The 23,964-nt window shown below is 41.4% G+C and overlaps 3 protein-coding genes across 3 annotated transcripts; 2 read left to right on the forward strand and 1 right to left on the reverse strand.

Annotated features, from left to right (window-relative positions):
* Nucleotides 1–1,471: 1,471 nt before the first annotated feature.
* On the forward strand, nucleotides 1,472–9,981 carry myef2 (myelin expression factor 2). The gene is made up of 17 exons (XM_076077714.1): nucleotides 1,472–1,652; nucleotides 2,370–2,572; nucleotides 3,304–3,356; nucleotides 4,343–4,350; nucleotides 4,453–4,546; nucleotides 4,815–5,006; nucleotides 5,093–5,246; nucleotides 5,356–5,405; nucleotides 5,489–5,549; nucleotides 6,103–6,231; nucleotides 6,590–6,634; nucleotides 6,733–6,828; nucleotides 6,960–7,055; nucleotides 7,255–7,314; nucleotides 8,721–8,905; nucleotides 9,357–9,408; nucleotides 9,603–9,981. Exons 1-17 carry the CDS (start codon nucleotides 1,543–1,545, stop codon nucleotides 9,764–9,766), a joined length of 1,752 nt encoding a protein of 583 aa, XP_075933829.1. The 5' UTR covers nucleotides 1,472–1,542; the 3' UTR covers nucleotides 9,767–9,981.
* A 101-nt stretch (nucleotides 9,982–10,082) lies between these two features.
* Nucleotides 10,083–18,227, reverse strand: slc24a5 (solute carrier family 24 member 5). Its single transcript, XM_076077713.1, has 10 exons — nucleotides 18,218–18,227; nucleotides 16,571–16,708; nucleotides 16,015–16,194; nucleotides 15,132–15,215; nucleotides 14,777–14,880; nucleotides 14,538–14,638; nucleotides 13,084–13,367; nucleotides 12,787–12,996; nucleotides 11,623–11,724; nucleotides 10,083–11,101 (listed from the first exon to the last, which is right to left on the reverse strand). Exons 1-10 carry the CDS (start codon nucleotides 18,225–18,227, stop codon nucleotides 10,779–10,781), a joined length of 1,536 nt encoding a protein of 511 aa, XP_075933828.1. The 3' UTR covers nucleotides 10,083–10,778.
* Nucleotides 18,228–20,718: 2,491 nt separating this feature from the next.
* rnf128a (ring finger protein 128a) lies at nucleotides 20,719–23,537 on the forward strand. Its single transcript, XM_076077979.1, has one exon. It carries the CDS (start codon nucleotides 21,168–21,170, stop codon nucleotides 22,251–22,253), a length of 1,086 nt encoding a protein of 361 aa, XP_075934094.1. The 5' UTR covers nucleotides 20,719–21,167; the 3' UTR covers nucleotides 22,254–23,537.
* Nucleotides 23,538–23,964: the final 427 nt, after the last annotated feature.

Below are 23,964 nucleotides of genomic sequence, written 5' to 3' on the forward strand. Positions count from 1 at the left end.
GATGTTAATGAACTCTACACATCTGTACAAGTAAGTACAAAGACGGATGCAGTGAAGTTGCAAATACTTTAAATACTTCATTAGGCTTACCCCCTTAGCCTGACTGCTGTAATTACTAATTATCCTGGTGCCAACAACTTAATTCAATTGACATAGAGGTCTGCCTTTTTAAAATATATACAATAATCTGCAATATTGTTATTAAAGACATATTGTCAAGGTGATTGTGCATATTATAGTGTACAAGACAAGAGAAATACAGCTGTTGTTGCCAATAAAGCAAATATGACCACCAAAATATTCTTTAAAAATCTCTAATGTTACTTTGTGGCATCACACCATAAATAAACAATACATGAAATGTTAATGTGACAGCCTGACTATATTGTTGCTTGAAAAATTCTAAAGTTACTTTACTGAATGTGTTTTGCTACTCAGAAAGTCCCATTCCAGTTCAGGGAAGGAAGCTTCAAAATAAAGGAAATATATTATCAGTTTATTGACCTGGTTTTACATTTACAGAGCAATACTTGTTAACATCTCTGCTATGTTACCCGAGCTATGGTTGTAATTGAAAGATGTTGCAATCTGTCCTTCATTGAACCTGACTTAGCACTGGCATCCGTTCCTGATTGAAGTAAAAAATGTAGTTATTTTCCAAAGTGATGTTGCACCATGTTGTTGAGTTTGTGGCAACAGCATGCAGCAAAACTAAGCAGCAGTATTGGAATCAGGACACTTTGTAAATGGGTATCCCAAAAGTGACTTTAAAATGGCTTGGCTGTTAAGATTCAAATGAAAAAAAATGTACCCTTAAACCTGACATTTTAAGCAACTGCCCAGTTGGAGTTGCTTGTTTTCCAGCAGGACTTGCTTTGAAGCATTGCTCAGATGTAAACACGTGTTAAATGTCTAAATAATACTTTTTGTTTAGCATAAAACTATGGTTATTAAGGTCAAAAGGTTGCATTCTTCATATCTCAAATAACATTTAACAATTAACAACTGGACAGTTTTCTAATCTAAAATCAACTTTATGATATTGAAATGTCAGATTTTGAATTGAAGTGGAATTATGCATTGCTGTGGCTCGTTCTGCCCTACATCATGAGCGTATTGATGAGTATTCAGGGACTTACTGGTTCCTAGTAGATAGGCTACATCAAATGTCCAGGCTTTCTGGGGCCTGGGTACTGCTCAGGCAGACATGCATCCATCAGGACGGGTCACTTTCTGCTCACTATTTAGTCACTCACTCACTCTCTAATTCACTTGCTGAACCCTGAAACTGTCACCTACACTTGGAAAAATAATGTGCTCAATCTCTTTAAATATTCCCATTTTGATTTGTGTTTATACTCCAATAACACTGACATCTGTACCGTTTATACTCTATCCACACAGGCTGCCTCACAACAGCGGAGATCCAAATCTCGCGTTAGAGACCCAAATCTCGTGTTGGAGGCACAAGTCTCACGTCACATTTTGAACTGCGTAGGGGACAGGGGCATCTTGCGTTTTGTGGGGAGAACAAACATCACCATGGAAGATGTTGTAATTCTTGATGATGAGCCAAACCAAGAGGGATCGACTGCATCCGTCATGTCCGAATCCGAGGAGGCTTCTGAAGAAACACCCAATGGCATGAAAACGTGCGTGAAAACGATTCATTGTTCTGTCCGCGCCGTCTGTGCAGCCGTTAGCTAAAATGGAGTCCTGTGATGCTAGCTATTGTTAGCCAAGGCGCCTTCAACGTCAGTTGCCAATCATTGTAACCGCAACGTACCCGTGTGATATATGTTGGGTTCGTGGCTTACATGCCGCTTAAGTATGTTGTGTAATTTTTAGCTGGAGAGTCGAGATGCTAATGGCACTGCAAGCTAGTGTTATTGAGCTATGCTAGCTAGCTATAGCATCGTATCTGCCACTCACATATGTATCCTCTTCACTAGCCAGGCCTACTTGTTTAGTAAAGGTGATTTTTTTTTTTTTCTTTGTGCTAAATAATCTCCCTATACACTCACACGTTGTCCTAGCACATATTCATATTCCAAGGTTCTTTATAACAATACAAGTGTTCATATTTTATTATGCTATCTAGTACCTTTTGGTGCATGTGCCCTCAAGGTAAGTAGTGCCTTTAATGTAACATTTGTAGAGTTGCTCCATTTATTCTTTATTAAAGAAAAAAAACAAAGGAGTATCAATATTTTCAAAAAGCACATTACCACCATAAATGCAAAACGCATAATATGACCAATTAATAATACGTTCACTGGTCTTTTATTTGCATTTGATGTCCATGTGATCCCCGACTGTTTTTGAGATGGGCTGCTGTTGTCTGACTTGTAGCTTTATGCATTTTGTAGGGATGCTGAGGAAACTAAGCTTCCCGAAGAAAAGCATGACTCTAAAGAGAAGTCCTCTGGGAGCAGAAGAGGGAGCCGCTTCCATCCCTACAAAGACAAACATGGTGGAGAAAAGAAGGGTGGTCATAGGAACCGGGTTTTCATCAGCAATATCCCCTATGATATGAAGTGGCAGGCAATTAAAGATCTAATGCGTGAGAAAGGTAATGTCCCCAGTGATGGGGATGGCGTCTCCCTTCTCTCTCTAAGTCTTTAGCCGATAAGTTCTTGACCCTTTTTCCCCTTTCTTACCAGGTGTTGCATCCTGCTTCTAGCAATAGTCAATTAGTTTGTAGCTTTCTCTGGATGTACTTCTCGCACATAGTAGGGAACCAACATAGTGTGATACTAGGTTATCGGTGTTTTAATACATTTTTTTTGGATGGACACCAATTTAGTTTGGGCTGATATTGTCTGTGAGAAATGGAAGATGAAGTTAGTTACATTGTCACTTGTTTTATGGCATTGTTAGCTCCAAAATGTAACCTCAAACCAGTCGTAGAATTGATTGTTGAATGATTTTGTTGCATCTGTTGCAAGGTGAATCTTGACTATATCCATGAAAATATTGTAATGTTTTACTTTCTGAATTACGGGGTCTCAAGTGGCCTTTTTAAAAAGCTCAAAGGACAGCTTAAAACTCAACTGCCATGAATGGAATCTGTTGACAAACTGATCATGTTGAAGTCTTTTGAATTTCCCAGGTTTAATGTAGCTGTGTTTCTCTCTGGCCTTGGCCTTTGGGTGTCTCAGTCACTGCCCAGAAAGGCATGGTGTTGTCTGGTGGGATGTTGGTCTGGGCTGACTGTTGATCATTAATGGGACATCTCCGGCGACTTGGTGACTCAAATTACTTTTGTTCTTTTGGTATTTTTCCTTTGTATGTCTCATGTAGTTGGTGAGGTTACATACGTGGAGCTCTTTAAGGATTCAGAAGGAAAGTCAAGGGTAAGTGATGTGGCCAACTTGCTGCACGAGGTTTTAAATGCCCTCAGCAGGCTCTCATTAATCAAGTGCTCTTTTAGGTTCCGATCCTTTGGGTCTTACTAAGTTACTGAACTGGAGAGACTGTGGGTTGTGTTTAGAGCCTGATAGTTGGCTAATGATTGATACTCATTTGAAAGGGAGATGTCCTGTTGATTTTGGAAAAGTAGCCTAATGAACTCATCTAAGAGTGCACTTTTGCTTTTGTTGTTGTTATTTCAATTGGTGTAAAAGTTTGTTTGTTTGGCCATTTTCCAAAGGGAAATGTGGGTTGTGTGATTTGTCTCATTGATTGACCCTCATGTCTCAAAATCTTATTTTACAATTCTGTTATATGGCACAGCTGTCACTTCAAAGGAACAAAATAGTCTTGACTGATCCTGCAGTGCCTTTTTTAATTATGTTTTCATATTGAATGGCAAAATGCATACATGTAAAGATGGACCACGGCATTTTTCTTTATTGCAGTGGTGAAACTGGTCAATCCTAAACAATGTACGAAATACATTTGTTAATGCAGTTTTTTAAAATTTGCTACCATGGTATTTGTGTCCAGTTCAAAACATCAAAATGTTTCACATAAATTACAATGCATAGGTATCTGTTGGTGGCAAATGTTTTAACCAAAACTTAAAAAAAAAAAAACATAAACCATTGTTTTATTATTTTTAAAAGTATTCATTTTCAACATTGTTTGCAATAATGATTGAAAAAATGTACTCTTATGAGCCTTTTAGTCTTTGCAGTAGATTTAAACACAACCAAAAACCTGTTGGCTCAAGCTCACGGGCAAAATATGGCCGACATGCACTGTAGAAAATACTAAAAGCATGTTGATGTATTAGATTCATAATGTTCAACTGCTTTGTCTTGATTTTAACTGTATTGTGTTCACTCCCTCGACTTTGGATGTGTGTGTGACCTGGACTCCCATGATGCCCCCTGGTTAGGGTTGTGGGTAAGACGCTACCTTATTCTCATGAACATAGAACTTCTTTTTTTAAATTATTTCACACGTGCATGGAGTCATCTTTTGCCCCTGTTTTCCTGATTCCAATAGTGTGGTGGAGTTCAAAGATGAGGAGTTTGTGAAGAAGGCGATAGAAACTATGAATAAGCATGACTTGAGTGGAAGGCCCCTAAACATCAAGGAGGTGAGAGCAAATTATGGTCAAATGATTACAGCAAAACTTTGATTGTACTGTTTTCTTTAACTACTTGTTTTGGTTTCAAGATGTAAATCACTATATAGACTTCACTATATAAAATTTGTCTCAGACTAGTGGCGGGTATACAGTTGTGTTTCAGTGTTACTGTCTTATGTTGTGGCTCAGATTTGAAGAAGTAAATAATCCCAACGCAAACATCTGTCATGTTACTGTACACTGAACTTCTGTCAATTTTACCGTATTTTCTGATAAGGACCCTGATGGGGAACATGCTCGGCGTGTGCTGCAGCGCATGGGAGGAGGACAGCAGGGGGGTCATGGGCAGGACATGGGGCCTGGTGGGATGAACATCCCGCCCTCCATTACCAACAACCCCAACATCCCACCTGACGTCATCCATGCACTGCAGGCCGGACGACTGGGCACCACGGTGTTTGTGGCCAACGTGAGTCCATACTGTAAACCATATCCAAATCTAGCTGGTGATGATTGTTCATGCTTATTAATAATAGCACTGTGTGTGTTTCACAGCTGGATTTCAAGGTGGGCTGGAAGAAGCTGAAGGAGGTGTTTGGCATGGCGGGCTTGGTGAAACGAGCCGATGTAAAGGAGGATAAAGATGGCAAGAGCCGCGGGATGGGAACAGTGACTTTCGAGCAGTCACTCGAGGCTGTGCAGGCAATATGTATCCTTCAGAGTTGCACACACACAAAAAAGAAGAAAGATAACAGAAAATGCACACAAAGTAATGATTTGTATATTTACCGTGGCCTTCTTCTTGACTCTGGACTCAGCCATGTTCAATGGACAGATGCTGTTTGACAGGCAGATGCACGTTAAAATGGTATGTTGATTTTAGTTCTTATGTAACTTAAGATGAAGAGGCTGTGGAAATGAAATTTAACAGTTGTTTATGTGGCTTCATAGGATGAGAAATCTGTTCCTCTTGAGGATTTCCGCCAAGTGGAGAAAACACCTCAGTTACCTCGTGAGTACTCTGTTTTCATCCCGTCAGTTGTTGATATCAAACTCCATATCCATAGTAATAATCTCAGTGTAAGATGTATGATACCCGCTGGGAACATATTGCATATGATGTTATCTGTCAACTGCAGGCTGCTTCACACGTAAAGGCACGATAAAAGATGTAGCGGTTGCGACTGCAGTTAAATATTTAAATACTTGTATCGGAGGCAAATTCCTTGGCATGTCTTTAAAAGGCCAGGTTGTTTATTGTATAAATAAACATCTGGTCTACCCAACAGCAATGTCTGTGTACCTTTGATGTTAAATAGGCCCTGAGCAGTTCATCCTCCATTCTTGATAGTTGGTGCTTTCTGATGCAGTAAAGGAGCATAAAGATATGTCTTAGCATATTTCGACTTTGTATTAACTGCATAATATTCGCAATGAATGTCTGCATAGTTGGTGTTGGGTATATTAGGTATACATTATTTTATGTTATGTAATCCACTCTTATTTGTGCTAGTGAATCCCATAGTTCAAACTGTCAAATCTTTTCTTGTGTACTTTGTGTGTAGGGGGTCTAGGTGGTATTGGCATGGGACTGGGACCCGGAGGGCAGCCTATAAACGCCAACCGTCAGAGCGGTGGTGGTGCTGCAGGAGGAGGAGGAGGAGGAGGCGGCATGGGCTCGATAGGGCCTGGAGGTCAGTTCTGTTTGTGCAGAAATGCTTACGTATCCTAGAAACATCACATCCTATGTTGTCTCTACAGACAAATGTTTATCAAAGAGAATCAGATGCCTCTCCACTAGCTGGTCAACACATGAGCATCAAAAGGCAGCTGTTTTGAACATTATTCTGTAATAATTAATATGTTGGCAACCAACCTACCAGCTGATATACAGGACAACCTTACTAGGTGTTCTGATGTGACTGGCGACATGCTCTGTACAGTGTTTGACAATCAGGCTACACCCAGTACCTTTCCAGGGATATATATTGGATATAAATGGATACAGTACAGTGTTTTACATGGCCTGACTGATATCATCTTTTGCCATAGGTATGGAAGCCCAAGGCTATGGTGGAATGAACAGACTTGGAGGAGGTAAGGCTTTTACTACTTCTGATTTTGTCCTGTGAAAAAACATCTTTTTGTGGAGGCAAGGAGAGATTACTGTTCAAACTAAGTGCTGCTTTTGACAGGAATGAGTGGTGGTGGGGGCTTTGGGGGCATGGACAGTATGGGCAACATGGGTGGCTTTGGAGGGAGAGACATGGCGCCAGGTGGCCGGATGGGAGGTGAGTGAGCGTGATCACTCATACTGGTTAGAGATGAGGCTCAGCTGTGGGATGTTGTACTGTAAACAATGAGAGGCACCGTTGGGTTATTGGTAACTTAAGGCTAAGGTTACTTTTCTTTCTGTGTTGAGATATGTACCGGTCAGGAATGGGTGGGATGGATCGTGACTTTGGCCACACCGAAATGCCAATGAATCGAGGATTTGGCGACTCTTTTGGAGGAATGGGTAAGTGATACTCTGACAACCCTGAATCCTCATCATTGCACTGCAGACACAGTGGAGGTTATGCATGTTCCTCTGTGTAGCTTGGGTTTGAGTTATGATGAGATTTAGGGGTTGCTTTTTGTGTACGGGCTGATGTTTGCTGATGTGAAATCGTTGAGCTGTGGTCTAATCTACACCGACTTGCATTCTCTTCCTTTAGGTGGAGGATTTGGAGGCGGCATGAGCAGTGGTGGCATGGGGCACATGGGGACTGGAATAGGTATTAAGATATTACATCTACAGCGTTTCTAAATATGTTAAATCAATTTTAGTGGTGTGTATCAATACTTTGATTTTATTTTTTATATTTTTACAAAATGAGTCAATTCCTCCCCTATACTGTAGATAACTATTAGCATTGGAGGCACTTGTAAGCTACATTCAGTTAGCTCTCTATTACGGTTGACATCTGAAAGTTATTAGCCATTACCATTTTATAGTCTTTTGACAGTTTATACGGCCGATCGTGTAAAAGGAGGAATGAGTGTTTGTGTACCGTGATGTATAAAGTCATAAAGTGTCAGGCCTTGCTGTATAAGTGATGGTAACAAGGAGGCCCAATAGACTCCTTCAATCAGGTGACCTCAGTCAAAGCATTAGCTTGAAGTCCCTGAACGATGATGAATGATGCAGACTGAAGTAGGATCAACAGTGATCTATGTTACATACTTGTGTGGAGCCAGACAGACTGCACCAGAAGTAATCTAATATTTATAACACGTCTTCTAATTTATGCTTTTACTTTATATTGAAAAGATTCTTGGCCGCCAACGACTAGCACAAGTAGTGCTCTGACCGTTATTATTATTAATATTATTATTATTGCCATTAAGCACGGCGCTCCAGGCAGGGTTTGCCTTTTTTTAAATTTGTGTACAAATGTAGCCAAGATAACAGAATAACCCCATAAACCTTCACACACATCAGACTTGTCCATTATAACGCGGTTTGTCGGATGGCGTATCGGTGAGAGCGCTGTTGTTTCTTGATATGTCATCATTTTTGACGCGTCATACCGTAAAATGAATATTGAAATACCGTTGGATTGATACGGGCCTTTAATGAGCTTCATCTACATTATTTTTTTTTTTTGTTATTCTTTCTTTCTTTGATCATTGTACAATTTCAGTAAAAACGAACCCGCAGATTTGTGGTCCTGTGTGTGTTCACGTTGTGCAGCTCTTCATCCAGATTCCTGAGAGGAACTTTCCATTTGTCCATCGATTGTATTGTTGTCTTATCTCACTGTGATTGGCACACCTGTTTCAGAGCCATGAGAACAGTGATGTAATTGGCCATTTATTTATTAATCACCACACCCTCCGATTTGTTCTCCACTTCAGCCGGCCCCTTTGCACTGCTGCATGTACATGAACCAAAATAGCAGGTGCACACCGTTTGTGTGCTCAGATGCCACTGCTTTGCACTTGTTGTGTGATTACAATCAGGCTAACGGAGTTGTACAGAAAAAAACAAAATTGGAAATTGAGTGTCAAAGAAACTTTGTGTTGAAGATGGTGAAAGGAATCATTGTAATGATTAATGAATGCACGTTTCGATATGCAGGTATTCAAATATTCAGTATATTAGATTAAATAGTTCTGTGATGTGTGTGTTAAATTGCAGGTGGTGGAATGGGAAACATGTCGATGGACCGGATGGGGTCCAACTTTGATCGCATGGGCATGTCAGGAATGGACATGAGCCGTGGCTTTGGCGGCTATGGAGGTGGGGGGCCGAGTCACATGGGTGGAGGCATGTCTGACCGAGGCTCTGGGTCCAAAGCTGGCTGTCAGATCTTTGTGCGAAATGTAAGTGTGGATTATGTGAGAACTTTGCTCGTATAGAAGTGTCTTTATATATTATGATTGGAGTTACAGAGCCATCTCAAAGACCTCCCCACTTATTTAATGACCGTTCCATTGATAGATGCATTTCCTCTATGCTTTGAGGCCCCAGTATTGATTACGGTTTTAAAGGGAAACAGCCCGAGCGTGCCGTGCATTAATATAAATGCTAATGATGCTGTGAATTAGTTCATGATTGGTGTGCTTTAGATGAATGAAATGGTGCTGTAGTTTACAGGAAGGTTTTAACTGTTGGCATGTTTTCCCTCTGAGTCAGACTCTTTTAATGTTGTATTTATACTATAAGCGTTATTAATGCACTCATCTTATTAATTGCATCTTGTACCAGTTTTGCAAAGCCTCAAATATGTTAATGTTCATAAATGTATTAACTGTGTACGTTTGTGTGTTGCAGCTGTCCTATGATCTGACTTGGCAAAAGCTGAAGGAGAAGTTCAGTCAATGTGGTATGTCCTTTTTGTTTAGTATGAATTCAATCTTTATTGCTAAATTTACGAGCCGCTCAAAGACCTCCCTCTGACACTTTATCATGAATGGTCTTTGGACCGGAATGCCCAAATTTCCGGTTTAACATTCATCAACACTTGGTGAAACGTTGTGGTTTCGGAATGCACTCATGGCTCGTTCTTGTCTACTGCAGGCCAGGTAATGTTCGCAGAGATCAAGATGGAGAACGGGAAGTCAAAGGGCTGTGGAACAGTGAGATTTGACTGTCCAGATAGTGCTGAGAAGGCCTGCAGGATGATGAATGGAACCAAGATCAACGGCCGAGAGGTGGACGTCCGTATCGATCGGAACGCCTAAATCTTTTGTAGAAGTCACGCTAACACACTTCCACATTCAGCCCTTTTGCCAATGATCTTTTGTTTTGTTTTAAAAACACAATTATTTCATATCTCCATGTGTCCACTGTTTTTTGTTTTGTTTATATATACTACATAGTTCTTATCTTTTGTTTTGTAAACCCCTTTTAATTTGACGTTTATTTGGACAAATAAACTTTTTAATTTTTAAACCTGGTGGTTTTTCTGTTTTCCATCATTGCTCAACGCTGCCGTGCAGTGGCCTCTTGAAAAGTGGCAGTTTGCACATTAACCGCAGAGGGTGGAATAAAGTGAGAACAGAATGGACGGATGTTATCAGGCTTGGACTCTTGACACTTATCACAGGAAGCTATTTAAATTGCCAGAACTCCCAAGTGTTGTATTTTTTTTGTTTCAGCAGAACAAGATAGTCCATTTACAATGTTTTACTTTTTAGTTAGAAGACAAGTGGAAAGTTTTTTTGTTTGTTTTGTTTTTTACTAATTTTATAACTTTGAAAGCCATTAAGACTTGCTCATAAAAGCTTATCGGTTCAGTGTTGTGTAGACCGGGCCTCTTTTCACCCACTTCAAAAGGACAAGGCCAAATAAGCTTAGTTGACACCTTTTATTACTTGACTCTGACTCTTCAGTTCTGGATTTATTTGAACTCGGCAGTCACTCCTGGGACAGCCCATTTTCTGTTTTTGGGCCTTGAGTAAGAAGAACAATTGCAGAACATGATAATGGGTCTTAGTTGTATGATGATGAAGCAGGCCTGGATCTGACAGGCACACACAAGAGAATGATCTTTAGCACACTTCCACCTTAAGTTAAATATATATATTTATATATATATGAATTGAGATCATCCTCTTCATGAGATGTGACCAGCACACGTCTTCTATGGCACAATATCTTAGTGTGAGCGGGACCACATTTCCTTAGACTTCACAGTTAAGTTGTGTTTTGGGGCTGTTGTTTGAGTCAATGTGGCTTCAGTGAGGTCAGATCTCAGTCACTGCACAATCTTATGGGATTATTCCCAATGATCCCCAGCTCGTAGAGGATGGACAGAGTGGCAAAGACGATGTAGCAGAAGAGAGAAACGAGTCCCAACTTCCAGTCCAACTTCCATCCGTTAATGTGAACGGATACAAAGAGGAAGACGATGGAAAGGAGGAGCGTGGCGGAAATGAAGACCAGTCCAGTGCTGTTGACCTCTACAGGGTTGTTGGTGTCCACAAAGACAGTTTTGATGAACCAAGGCAGGCCCAGGCACAGCATGTCGAAAACATTAGAGCCCACAATGTTGGACATGGCCATGTCAGCTTTCCCTGATAAACAGAAAACATGTTTACAGACTGGATTTAGGTCTCACTAAGACAATATAAGTATTTTTAACTTGTCATTTCTATAATGGCTGCTGGGAAAGTGAGTCAGCAAAGTGAATGAGTAATCAATAGTTCCCACTTAGATGTCTTTCAGCAAGAGCGCAGTGCCCAACTATATGTAGAAGGAACTTGGGAAGCATATTATTCTTAATTTTGATAATCGTTTAGTTATGGCTGGCGTCAAAGTAAGGGCGAGTGATTTATGAGGTAGAGCAGGTCGTCCACTAATCGGTAGATCGGTGGTTCGAACCCCGGCTCCTTTGGCAAAATAATAAACCCAAATTTGCTGTGAATGAGCATTTAAGATGGTAAAATGGACTTCCATCTATAAAACCTTTCAAAGCAATTTACACTATGTTCATACACTGATGGCAGAGTTTGCCATACAAGGTGCCAAACTGATCATCAAGATCTAGTTTAACAAACTGTATTCAGGATGGCTGTGAATTGCAACTGATGTTTACCTTCTCTGGCCACCATCACACTGGCTACGGTGTCGGGTATACTGGTTCCGGCAGCAAGGAGAGTGAGTCCCATAACTGTTTCAGGGATGCCAAGGGTCTCGCCTGTGTAAACATAACACAAACCCACAATCAAAGTCCACATCCAACAACATCAAGCTAGCTATGGGGTGAGAACAGCAGCTGATCTTTACTGTAGCTAGAGGGTTAATAAATAATCACTAGAGGCAGGCCTGTAGCAGGATTTTAGAAATACTGAGGTCACAAGACCAAATTCCACAAGCGGAACCACGCCCACCTAAGAAAATTTCAATAAGTCCCTAACTTGACTCTACAATGTGTACTTTATAAGTACTGTAAATGTTTTCTTCTACGCTTGTGGCGGGCGTGCAATCGAGACTACTTACTTCCTTTAATTTTAATTTTATTGATTTTTCTTTTCGCCAAACTGCCAAATTCAGTCTAAGAATATTTGAACAAGTCTTACAAAACCCAACAGGTGTAATATGTGTAATCTTTAAATCCACTATAAACCACCCGAATTTCCAGACACATTACAGAGGACACGACCTAGCAGCTATAACTCTGGTTGGAGGCCATTGTGAGGGAAACAAACATTTACAGTTAGTCCAGATATTCTGAACCAACATCCTCAATGGCACACTGTATGCTTGAGTTGTACCTGCTCAGTCCCATGCCTGCTGCTCTTTCATAAGACTAAACTCTCCTTCCATGTGAGCCGGTCTGAAGACTACGGGATAATAATCTCATTATACTCCAGTAGACCTACCACCGTCACATGATGAAGATACCCCTTTTGGCCTGATCCTAGGTCAGTTTTATGTTGTTGGACCAGTGCCTGTGGGTACGTCTGTACGTACACCGCTCACATGACTGTTTCCTTCAGGGTGAAGCAGGCTGTAATCCTGGTTATGAACATGGCCCACTGGAGCTACAATAACCCCCCTCTTAACTTTCCAGGACAATGGCATCTCAGGAATTAGCCAGCAGACCAACATGTGATTCTCTGCAAATCTGACATTTTTTCTCACAAGTTTCAAACACTTGTGATCAACAAAGGCTCTATAACGTGGTGCATTAGATGTACACCTGCAACTGAACTGAAACCACTGACAGAAAAACAGAAAGTTAAAACAATGATCTCACCGACAACAGTGACCATCCACACCATTATGTACGTGAAAGCTGAGATCCAGACCGCTGACATGAGGAAGGTTATCATGAACCATCCCTTCCAGAACCTTCTCCTGCAGTCAGGGATGGTCAGGAAAAGCAGAGTGATGATGGGCAGAGACAGAACCCAGAGGATCCGCTTCAGGTCGCTCTCCGGCACGGCAAACACACTTTTATGCTCTGCTGGAACGCAAGCAGACGAACATGCTATGAGCGGATTTGTAACGCGTCATACTGGAAAACAGTGCACTAAGAAGACGTGCGTTTTACCTTCAGGAATCTCGTTGAGGCCATGCAGGCTGAGGGACAGGTGAGAGTATCCCGAGTCGTCCTGGAAGATCCCGCTGTCTGTCCTGGAGCGACTGTGAACTCGCAGACTGGTTTCGTCGCTCCAGCCCATCAGAGGCTGCGTCTCAGTCTTCTCACCTGATCCTTTACCCAGACAGGTGCAGCAAGGGCTCAGCTTCCTCAGGACAAACTCACTGATGCGAAGGTCAAAGCACAGGACCACGATGTAGACGGCATAGACCAGCAGCAGACACGCAGCGTCATACCTGTAAACAAAACGTTTTGAGCCCTGGCATTCGTTCTTCACCTTGGGGACAGATGTGAGTGGTGAATAAAGTCCCAAGACCTGCTTCAGCGAATGGAACTTGGCCATAAGTGATAACACCTGAGCTTCAAGTTCAATTTGCTGAAGAGGGCGGTCAAAAGCTCTGGCAATATCTAATCAAATTCACCTTGCTTAAAAGATGATTTTTAAAATATATTTTCAATCGTGAAAATCAATAGATTGAAGGTGCTATATACGATATTGGGAGTATTTCTACTGCCTCTCAACGTCTCGACATAGCGACGGCTGAACCGGTGGCTCGCAGCTAATAGTGCTAACAGTGTTTACCTCAGGGGGAACCCAAGGGTGGGGTGCTAAGCTTCTGTGACAACGCCATTACAGCTGTAACCGCAGCATTGCAGCAGCCGTGAGCTAGCCAGTGGGTCACGCTCACGTGCACGAATATGCACTAAAAGCACACGCGGTCAGCCCGACTATGTCAACAAGGAAGAGGGAGAGTGATTTCATTATCTGTTCCGGGTAGATTTGCTTAACTATATTTTAACATAGCAAATAGTTGTTTGCTTCTATATTAATGCTCTGAATGTTGAATTTAGCATCTTTAAGGGGATTACTTTGGCAGTTCTTCCTAAAAAAATGGTCTTGTTTCTATTACTAGACCTCTTCTTCACACCAATATATTGTGTTTAGCCATGTTTTGGTTACTATTTAGTACAGTTTTGATATATTCTTTTTATATATATCTTACAACACAAAAATGTGGTTCCAATTTTATGAAACTCCATATCTTGACAATAGAAAAGCTGTGCTGTTTTTAAGCTAATACTGTGTCTCACTGTGCTATCACCAAAGGTAAGTAATACACATGGAAATCTTTCATAAACAAGGACTGCTACTAGTGCTGTGTTTATGATGTGTTATTGTCTTATTGAAGGAACATGTACTGCGCTGTACTGTCAGTGTAATAAATGTCAGTGAGTCACAGTACTGTACTGCTCGTACTTGGTTGGAGATCAGTTTTCATTTGTTCCTTTTAGTGTCACAAGATGCAATAAATAGCTGTATCTGACTTCGGCTTTTACGGCCACCTTACATGTCAGTGCTGTAAGGTCTGAAGATCAACCAGATCTTGACGTGCACTTAAACTCACCAGTACACCTTGTTATCAGAAATGATGGCAATAACAGCAGAAACACTGATGGCATATGCCAGGCAGTCCCTGAACAGTGGCCAACAGGTGAGGCGCCCAGCCTAATAAAGGAAACAAAAATACATGTTGTATAAGCTTATACGACACAGCGCACAATGATTCTTCCGCTTTGACCCAGTAAAGGTGACGCTCTTACATGTAGTTAACCTTTGCGAGTGTGTGCGTGTGTCATAATGTACCAGAGGGGCCAAGAGTCCACATGCTGCGCAGATTCCAAGCAGGTTGTAGACCGCTGATCCCACAATGGTGCTGACCCCGATGTCTCCCTTTGTCACGAACACACCTGACACAAATAAAGGCACGTCTTAGCATTGAGCACAGGGACAATGTGGAAGCATTGAGGAAAAAGGAAGAGGACATATCTGGAGAGCAAATAAAGAGCTGAGAGGACGTCCTGATCAAAGGCCACAGTCTATTTCTATTCCCAAAGGGTGGCGGAGTCACAGTACATCGGGTTGTGAGGGGACACAGTGACAGTGACCACGCATGGTGGTGTCACCATCAACATTGTTGTAAATAGTCATGAATAATTACCCAGAAAGGCTGTGACCAGCTCAGGTGCAGAACTCCCAGCTGCCATAAATGTGGCTCCTGCTACATCCTGAGACAGTCCCAGGCCTGAGAGAGACACATGAAACACCAAGAGTACGTGACAATTTACATGGTGTGTACAAAATAATAGAAACACCTGATTATACACAGTCCCATGCAACAATAGCACAAACAACCTCTAATAAGACCAGGGAACGAAAACTGATGCTTCATGCCTGTAATATGTATTTTAGGGCTTTGGTAATGCATTTTGTACTAGTATGTTATGTTGTTTATTAGTTACGTTTACAGCTTGTTTACAATCATTCCATCATTCAATCAAGAAAGAATTCTGAACATTTGCTGGTTCCAGCTTCTAAAATGTGAGCATTTGCTGCTTTTCTCAGTTCCAAATCATTTTGAACCGACTATATTTCGGTTTTGGTCTGTTGGTCAATCAAAACAAGACATTTGAAGACATCCCCTTGGACTCTCAGAACTTGTGTTGGGCATTTTTCACAATTTTGTGAGACTTTTCATCGGCCAAATGATTAACTGATTCATTGGAAAAAAAAATAGACAGATTAATAGATGATGAAATAATCGTTAGTTCATTTGAATGGAAACACCATTTCCTTTTATTAAAATCCAACTAAAAACACTGTTCAATCAATTAAACAAACTGACTTTTACTAAATCTGTCCACATATTTAGTTAGGCTTTTTCTTAAGAGCCCTACAATATCTGTGCACCCTAATCCTTTGCCTGTAGTAGTAATCTTGTAAACCCTCATTATTCCCATAATCACAGTATATCACAGCATTACTATTACTATTACTTAGCATAGCATTCATGTGATGATGCAATGCAATGATATGCCACTCACGGTCACTGATCACTTCTAAGGAAGGCAGAAAGTAATCGTCGCAGATTATTGCGACAGCCAGAAGCATGTAGAAAATAAGCATGAAATAAATAACGAGGCCTCCATCCTTCCTCTCCTGCACCGTGAAGAAGCCGTCAGGAAACTCGGAGGACTGTGGTGAGATGCATTCTGTCTCATTCTCTGAAACAGCAGGACACAGGACACACACACACACACACACACACACACACACACACACACACACACACACACACGTCACTGACAAACAAACCAGCCTGTTGATGGAGCAGCCTACTGCTCCGAGATTGTTTGAGCGCTTAATGGCAGTTACACGGTACTTTCATGCCAATAAGACATGAGGATTACAGAGCAAACACTGTCACAGTTGCTGAACCACAAACGATCACTCACACTTTGTAAAAACACCAAACTGTGACATTTGTAATGACACACTAAAACAGATTAGAATAATGAAACAAATGTATTTAAAAGTTTGGGAGATTTAAAAACACACAATAATAAAATAAGCAAAATCACACACAATGATGATTCTTACCAAGAGCCCGACGCACCCTGGTAGAATGGGTTTCCTGAGCTGTTTTTGCTGTGAATGATACAAGATGAACCGCGCAATATAAAAATATTACGAATCCTAAAAAGTAAGGTATAAAATCTTTCCTCTTTTTCTTCAGAGCTGCAGGCCTAATGTTATTCATGGTCACTGGAGTCAATGCAGTGAAACTAGCAAGTATTCCAAGGAGTCATATGTTTCTTTACTCTATAACAAGCTTGCAAAAAAAGGTTAAATGTTGGCTGAAGCTGCTTGAAGGCGCTGCATCTAACACTACACTACGACTACAAGCTGCAGAGAGAAGATTATTGGGGCGAGAAAGCATCTTTTAAGGCCTGGCGCTACCAAGAATAGGGGGGGGGGGGTATCACGAGTTGCAGTCATTCCACTCGACTTGAACACGCTCCAGCCCTGAGGCACATCAGGGGTGCAGCCATTCATGATGAAACCCACTTTAACACACGTCTTTGATTGTGGGAAAGTACTTTCTTTTCTTTCTGGTAACAGAAATGTATGTAGGGAGCTCTGCAGGTCAGACAGCAATGCTTTGATGCTTATGAGTTATACTTTACCTTCATGTTTATTAGAGGCTACGAAGAGATATTAACTCTTTGCAAAAGTATATTTTTATTGTTGGTATAGCCCTCTGACAGGGTTTAGCAAAAGCCATACTTTTCAGTTACTATAAAACGAGGAATAAATACAACAATATAGTATATGTGTGTGTGTGACAAAGGGATCGGAGCTTTCATCAGCAGACGATCACACATCTGTAGATCTATGTCAATATAGATGAAGAGAGATGTATTGGTTTCAGGGTTAGAACTGTAACGAATCGCATTTAGGCTACTCTCTATACTGTGACGTTTTTAGTTATTAAAAAAATTGTAATTAATAAAACAAAAAGCTAAAGATAAGAAATATATCAAGTATTACTTGCTGCATTTCAAGTGGTATTCAATACAGACTAGAATAAAAACTAAAATAAAAAGATTGCAGCAGAAATAAACATGTTTACAGCCTGGTACCAGAGATAATTGCTACAACGGTACAAGGGGTACATTTTTATCCAACTCACAGGTTTAAATTATATTTCAATTTAGGCCGCTGTGAGTGACAGATGGGTGTCGCTAGCTGTCACCTTTGAGTCACCTGGACCCGCCTCAACTCCACCGACGATCCACCTCTTTGCCCATTTTTTGGGGGGAGGATCAGCTGAGAGGCTGTAACGTCATTGCCAAGATGGCGAGGGCCGGACAGGAGCCACCCGGCTAAAACCAAATGTAAACTTCACAAACACACCGGCTCTTCAGAAACCAATGGTTGACGTCACTGGAACTGTGTCCACGCTGTATACAGTCCACGTTAAACAGTTTGCATAGATTCATTTAAGCAGTCATTTTAATCCACCACCAGGCCCGCGCGCCAAGTGACCCAAATCAAACACACCTAGCACGTCGCCTGAGCCACAGGTGCACACTGGTTATATTGGGACAGAGACGCTGCGTGGACTGGTAACAGGCCTACTGGGACAGGGAGGCCAGGGTGGACTGGTGGTATTGTGTGCACTGAGAAGATTGAGGAGGTCTCGGCTGTGGACAAGACTCGCAGTCAGATAGGTGAACACAACACACTCATTCATAAGCAGTGACACTAGCTCTCTCGTCAACCTCAACGCACTGTACTATGCTTGTGTGCGCGCGCGCGCTCAGGTGTGCACCCGCCGTGGGGTCCTTTATTGTTTACGTTAGAGTTTTCTATATTGTGACCTAACTGTGTTTGTTTTTACTTAGATCCCATAATTCCGTTATATAGGCCAAACTTATGTTCTTCACCCTCCTTACCTTTTTATAAATGTAACGCAGTAACGTTTACTCAGAGTGCATTTTAACTGACCTACGTTTTACTTTTATATATCGCCTACATTTTTATCAAAGCAATATTACTTGTATTTGAGTCCAAATTCCAAACCATACTTTTATTTGAGGATAAAACTCTAGTACTCTTTCCAACCCTGCATGGTTTATGATCTATAACAATACAGATGTTACAGTTAGGATACACATGTATGAATACTCAAACTATAGGCTTGAACTAACTTATATTACAACTCTTATTATAGGCTACCAACAAGTAGACTCTCGGACCGAAAAGGGGTGTGACAGGGTGTGGGGCTTGTTAGGACATGTCCCACGTTGCCCCCACACAGACCACTGAACATGTGTGCTCAGGAGACATTAAACAGATGGACGGTCTGTCTTCACTGCAGAGACGGAGCTTCAAAACAAGTTGTAAGTGTCTTTCCTTATTTCTTTGTCAGTTGCCCTGCTCTAAACTGATAGATTGCATGTTTTACACTGAAGTAGCAGGTTATATGAATGCGAAGCATAATATATAACCTATATAATTCCTTAAAAGGTCTTCTGAGCATTTTGATTATATTAGAAGGGCCAGCCCGATAACCCCATTAGGCTGCACGTGCTTCTTTTGTTATGATGGAGGACATTTAGTCAAAACAGTGTTGTTTACTGTCAAATGATGACGTAAACATTGAGTAAATGGCGCCCCTGTGTGGTATGATTGGATTGGTTTCATGGCTTTTTATTAAAAACTTGCGAGTCACCTTGTTGACTGCTTTTAAGGAAATGTGTAGCTGTGTGTGACCATCTTGGATGTTATGGAGATCCAAAGTGTTTAAATAAATGAAATGATTCAATAAATAATCATATAAATTCAACTATGAAATTGTGAAACAATCCAATACATTTTATACATAAGTTAAATTCCCAATAACTGAGTTTATTGTTTTTTATTTAATTCCAGCCGTTTCAAAATATCCTTTTTTCTAAGGTCTTCGATTTATTTCTACAAGATTTACCCCCCGATTTCCATTTTATTTTATTCTGCCATTTTCACTAAGTGAAAACATTATTTTACTTTTGGGGGATAAAATATACTGTATATTTGTCTGTATTCATTCATAACTTATCTATTTAATAATCCTTATATATTAATTTAGTATTTAGCATATAACATATGCACTCTGCAGAAGATGTGACTTCAGTTTTCTAATTACATTTATTTCGTGGTATTTTTATATGTTGGCCTATTTTTATCACCAGCCTAGCCTACAATATGGAATACTACTAAAATTACAGGTATATTTGGGACGAAATGGTCTGTATTCATGACATAGACTTACAGTATATCGCACATTATATCAGCTCTCATTATCAGTGTATCGGCCTGGGTGTTTTGGTGAGTATCACAGTTATTGTCTTTGACCAGGAGATGTCAGCATTGAAGCAGAAAGCGTCAGAGGATATCATTTAGGACATCTTGAAAATGTGATTCCTAAAGTCACACCATTACAGTAGAATGTTTAAACAGAAAAACACACCATTTTTCTCTGCGGTTAATATGGTATTAATGGGGTTCACGCTGTGCTTGACTTTCTGCTGTGTCGAGGTAATTATTTCAGTTTCAGGAAGTTAAGGGTCATAGCACCACCATTGTTCCTGTTATCAAGAACTGTGGGTTTGCAGCCATACTAAGAATAAATACCTGGCTCTTTTTTTATTTACAGATGTTTGTCCCACTGAGATAAATTATTTAATAGCACATTCTAGTCAGGACAGTGCACTGCAGTGTGTGTGTGTGTGTGCGTGTGTGTGTGTGTGTGTGTGTGTGTGTGTGTGTGTGTGTGTGTGTGTGTGTGTGTGTGTGTGTGTGTGTGTGTGTGTGTGTGTGTGTGTGTGTGTGTGTGTGTGTGTGTGTGTGTGTGTGTGTGTGTGCTTTCACTTGAAAGAAGATACAATGGAAACTCGGCAATACCCTATTAGTTTCAGTTGTCACTGGTATGTTAGCTATGTAGAATAAAGCTCTTTAAGTGCTTCGAGGTATCCAAACGCAAACATTATTATATAATATGTGCAATTCTAAAATGATTTAAAGGTCACATTTATAATGTGTGTGTGTGTTTGTTAAAGTGTGTGGTAGAAGCAGACTGTCTGTCATTCAGAGTAAATTACCACAAGGTAGAGGAGTATGACTTGTCAGTTTGGTTTTCACAACAGTGACCTCAGCCACAGAAATAGGGGAAGGAAACGAGATAAACCAGAAAGACTGGCTGAGTTGCTGTGCTCGTCATTACACAAGGGAAACATAGCAGCTTTTATTAGCTCCACAGGATTGTTCCGTGTTATTGACCTATGTCCACGAAATCTTATCATTTGCTTATCGCCTCTTGCCTTCTCGCAGGTTGTTTCTTGGCTCTCGAAACTGCACAGGTCTGTGTGTTTTGTGCACTTTTACTTGTTGAATACCAGCACCCTGCCCTCTATACGAGGAGTGCTCAGTGTTCAAGGTTCAGGAAGATAACGAGAGGTGAGTGGCTGACGCATAGCTCGTGTTGTGTTACCAAAGGCTCATATCAGATTACAGTAGACAGCAGCTTGGATGAAACCATAGCCGCAGTCAGACCGCTGTTGCTCGAACCAACCAGGAACTGGGACTAACAAAGCAGTTTTGAAGAAGCTAAAGACGCTAACAAAGGGCTGTTGTTTTTAAGACGAGCGTTACCATGGGTAAGACACAACACTGTCTGCTGCTTTTGCTGTGTTTGTCAGGGCTCGTTCACTATTCAGCTGCCTTGGTGTTTTGGACAGCCATGGTGGAAATAAGCTACGATAAAAGAAACAACGAGACTGTGGACAAATACTGTGACTGTGGGGTGTACGGTCGTAACTCTCTCCTGGAGAAAGCCTCGGGTGTTGTTGCGCTTCCCAAGGGAGACCCCAAAGGCTGCGGCTCGGATCCCGTCTACAATCGCAATTCCAGCAGCCCTCCTTGGATAGCCCTGGTAAAAAGGGGCAACTGCACCTTCAGTCAGAAGATCAACGCTGCCAAACGTCAAGGAGCAGCTGGTGTGGTTGTGTATAATATGGATGGCAGTGGCAACAGCACCACTCACATGGCACACTCGGATGCAACGGGTATTGTGGCTATCATGATTGGCAACTCTCAGGGCATGGAGATTGTGCGGTTGGTGATCAATGGGACAGATGTGAGGATGCTTATTGATTTAGGCAGCCCTCATGGACCCTGGATGGACACATACTGGCTTTACTTCCTGTCCATCGCCTTCTTCATTGTGACTGCCGCCTCCATCGCCTACTTTGTGTTTATCTCTGCGAACCGTCTCTACAGTCTGAACGCGCACAGGCGCACCGAGAGGAAGCTGAAATCGGAGGCCACGAAAGCGATTAGGCGTCTGCAAGTGCGCAAACTCAAGACGGGGGATGAGGAAATCACCTCTGACTCCCATGTGTGTGCCGTGTGCATCGAGTCCTACAAGGCAGGGGAAGTGGTGACGGTGCTAACATGCGACCATATCTTCCACAAAGCCTGCATCGAGCCCTGGCTGCTGCAGAGGCGGACCTGCCCCATGTGTAAGTGCGACATCCTGAAGGCCCTGGGGGTTGACGAGGAAACAAAAGAGAGCCTGTCCTCCGAGTCACCACCAGAGGTCACAGTGATCACAGTGACGGGAGGGGAACCCATGTACGAGGTGCCACTGACTGACCGTGCGAGCCCTGACCCGGAGAGTCATCAGCATCGCTATGACAATGGGGCCTTCGAGGGAGACTCGATGGCCGGGAGACGATGAACAACAACAGCAACAAACCGAGACACAGCCTGGTCTTTACATATGTTTCTGGGATACGCTGAACCAACACAAATGGAATTAAGCTATCGTTTTCCAACAGGAGATGCTGGCTGAAATAGATTATTAGATAAAATTCAAAGGATTTTAATTGTTAATGGACCTTGTGTAATTAGCTTGGATGGCACTACCTTTCCTCTGCCTTGGTGTGTAAATTACGGGGTGTGTTCATAAAGTGACCTTTTAGATGGTTAGAATAGATTTTTAGAAACTGAGTAGTCGTGAGGTGATGCCAGTGTCAAATTTCTGCTTTGCATAGTGGACTCACCAGCTCGACACTGGTCAGGGAGGAAGTGCAGTAGAGTATTTGAATATCTGTTTGAAATCTGGGCCAAATTTCCTCCCAAAAAAAAACTCTCATTGCTCACAGTCCCTCACAATTGATCATTGTTTTTGTTTATAGTTCAGAGCAGAATTTATTTCTCTCAATTCACCTACAAACACACCTTTATGAACACACCCTTAACAGGATATGTAGCTTGACGCTTTGCACGAGGATGAGTGTAAAACATCACCTGAGGGGCTAAAACTCTTATGAAACGCGGTTTGTAGGAACTTGTTTGCCACGTATGAATAAGAATGTTCCAGTCCTTAATAATTTGTCAGCCTCTAGCTACGTTTATGAATGTGGCAATGCAATAAATGTCATAAGAACTGTTGATGATATGCTTCCCAAAAATCTTATCTTGACTTATTGGTTGGGGGAAATTCATTTTATGTGTATTGGATTTTGAAATTACGTATGTTGAGATCTATTTATCAATCATGTCAAGTCCTATCTGTAGATAAAATACATAATTCATGTATAGCCATTTCCCTTCTCGAAACAGCTGATCATGTGCAAAGCACAGACAGTTGTTCTTGAATTGGTCTTCCAGGACTTTCCCTTGAATTATTTGGACTGGTGTTTATTCAATTCCAGTGGTCTACCTCTGAACTCTCACATGGCTAAATTATGGAACACGTTTAAGATTTGTGCAATTCCCAGATTTAGTGTGTCCCTCAGTAGATGATAAACCTAAACAATTGTTTAATGTCTTTGTTTGCTGGTGGGAATATGCTGATTATGGCAACACATATATTTTTCTATATTGAATCATTTTCACTGCTGTTTTACAGATTCCAGAAGTCTTAAATTGTTCTGTAAAATGTAACATTACTTGCTGTATTAAATCACATTGATGCTTATTAGAATGCAATAAATCCCTCAAAATGAGGCCTAATTTACGAGCATGTATCATTTTTAAGAATGTTGTTTCTGTGTGTGTGTGTGTGTGTGTGTGTGTGTGTGTGTGTGTGTGTGTTTGTGGAGGGGAAATACATGGTTGTGCACGAGTGTGAATGTGCAGGTGTATTACACTCCATCAGGCGGGTCAGTGTGTAGTTAGTGTCTCACTTTCAGAGTTATGTTCTCGTTCCCAATAACTGTGGGAGAGGAGTGAAACTGTAATTACTTCTGCACAGGTGGGAGCCGATCCGCACACACCTTGAGCTTGAGGTGGATAATCATTTTATCACATAAGTAGGGCCTGACCGAGCAAGCAGAGATATGCAGCTGCACGGCAATGGAATGGAAATCATATTTTTTTATGATCCTTCCATTGTGTTTTAGAAGCAGCCCACAGTAAAGTATGCAATGGAAGTGGAGGACTTC

This window comes from Anarhichas minor, unplaced genomic scaffold, assembly GCF_050575085.1.
Source record: "Anarhichas minor isolate MPS153535 unplaced genomic scaffold, ASM5057508v1 ptg000062l, whole genome shotgun sequence".
Taxonomy (NCBI): domain Eukaryota; kingdom Metazoa; phylum Chordata; class Actinopteri; order Perciformes; family Anarhichadidae; genus Anarhichas; species Anarhichas minor.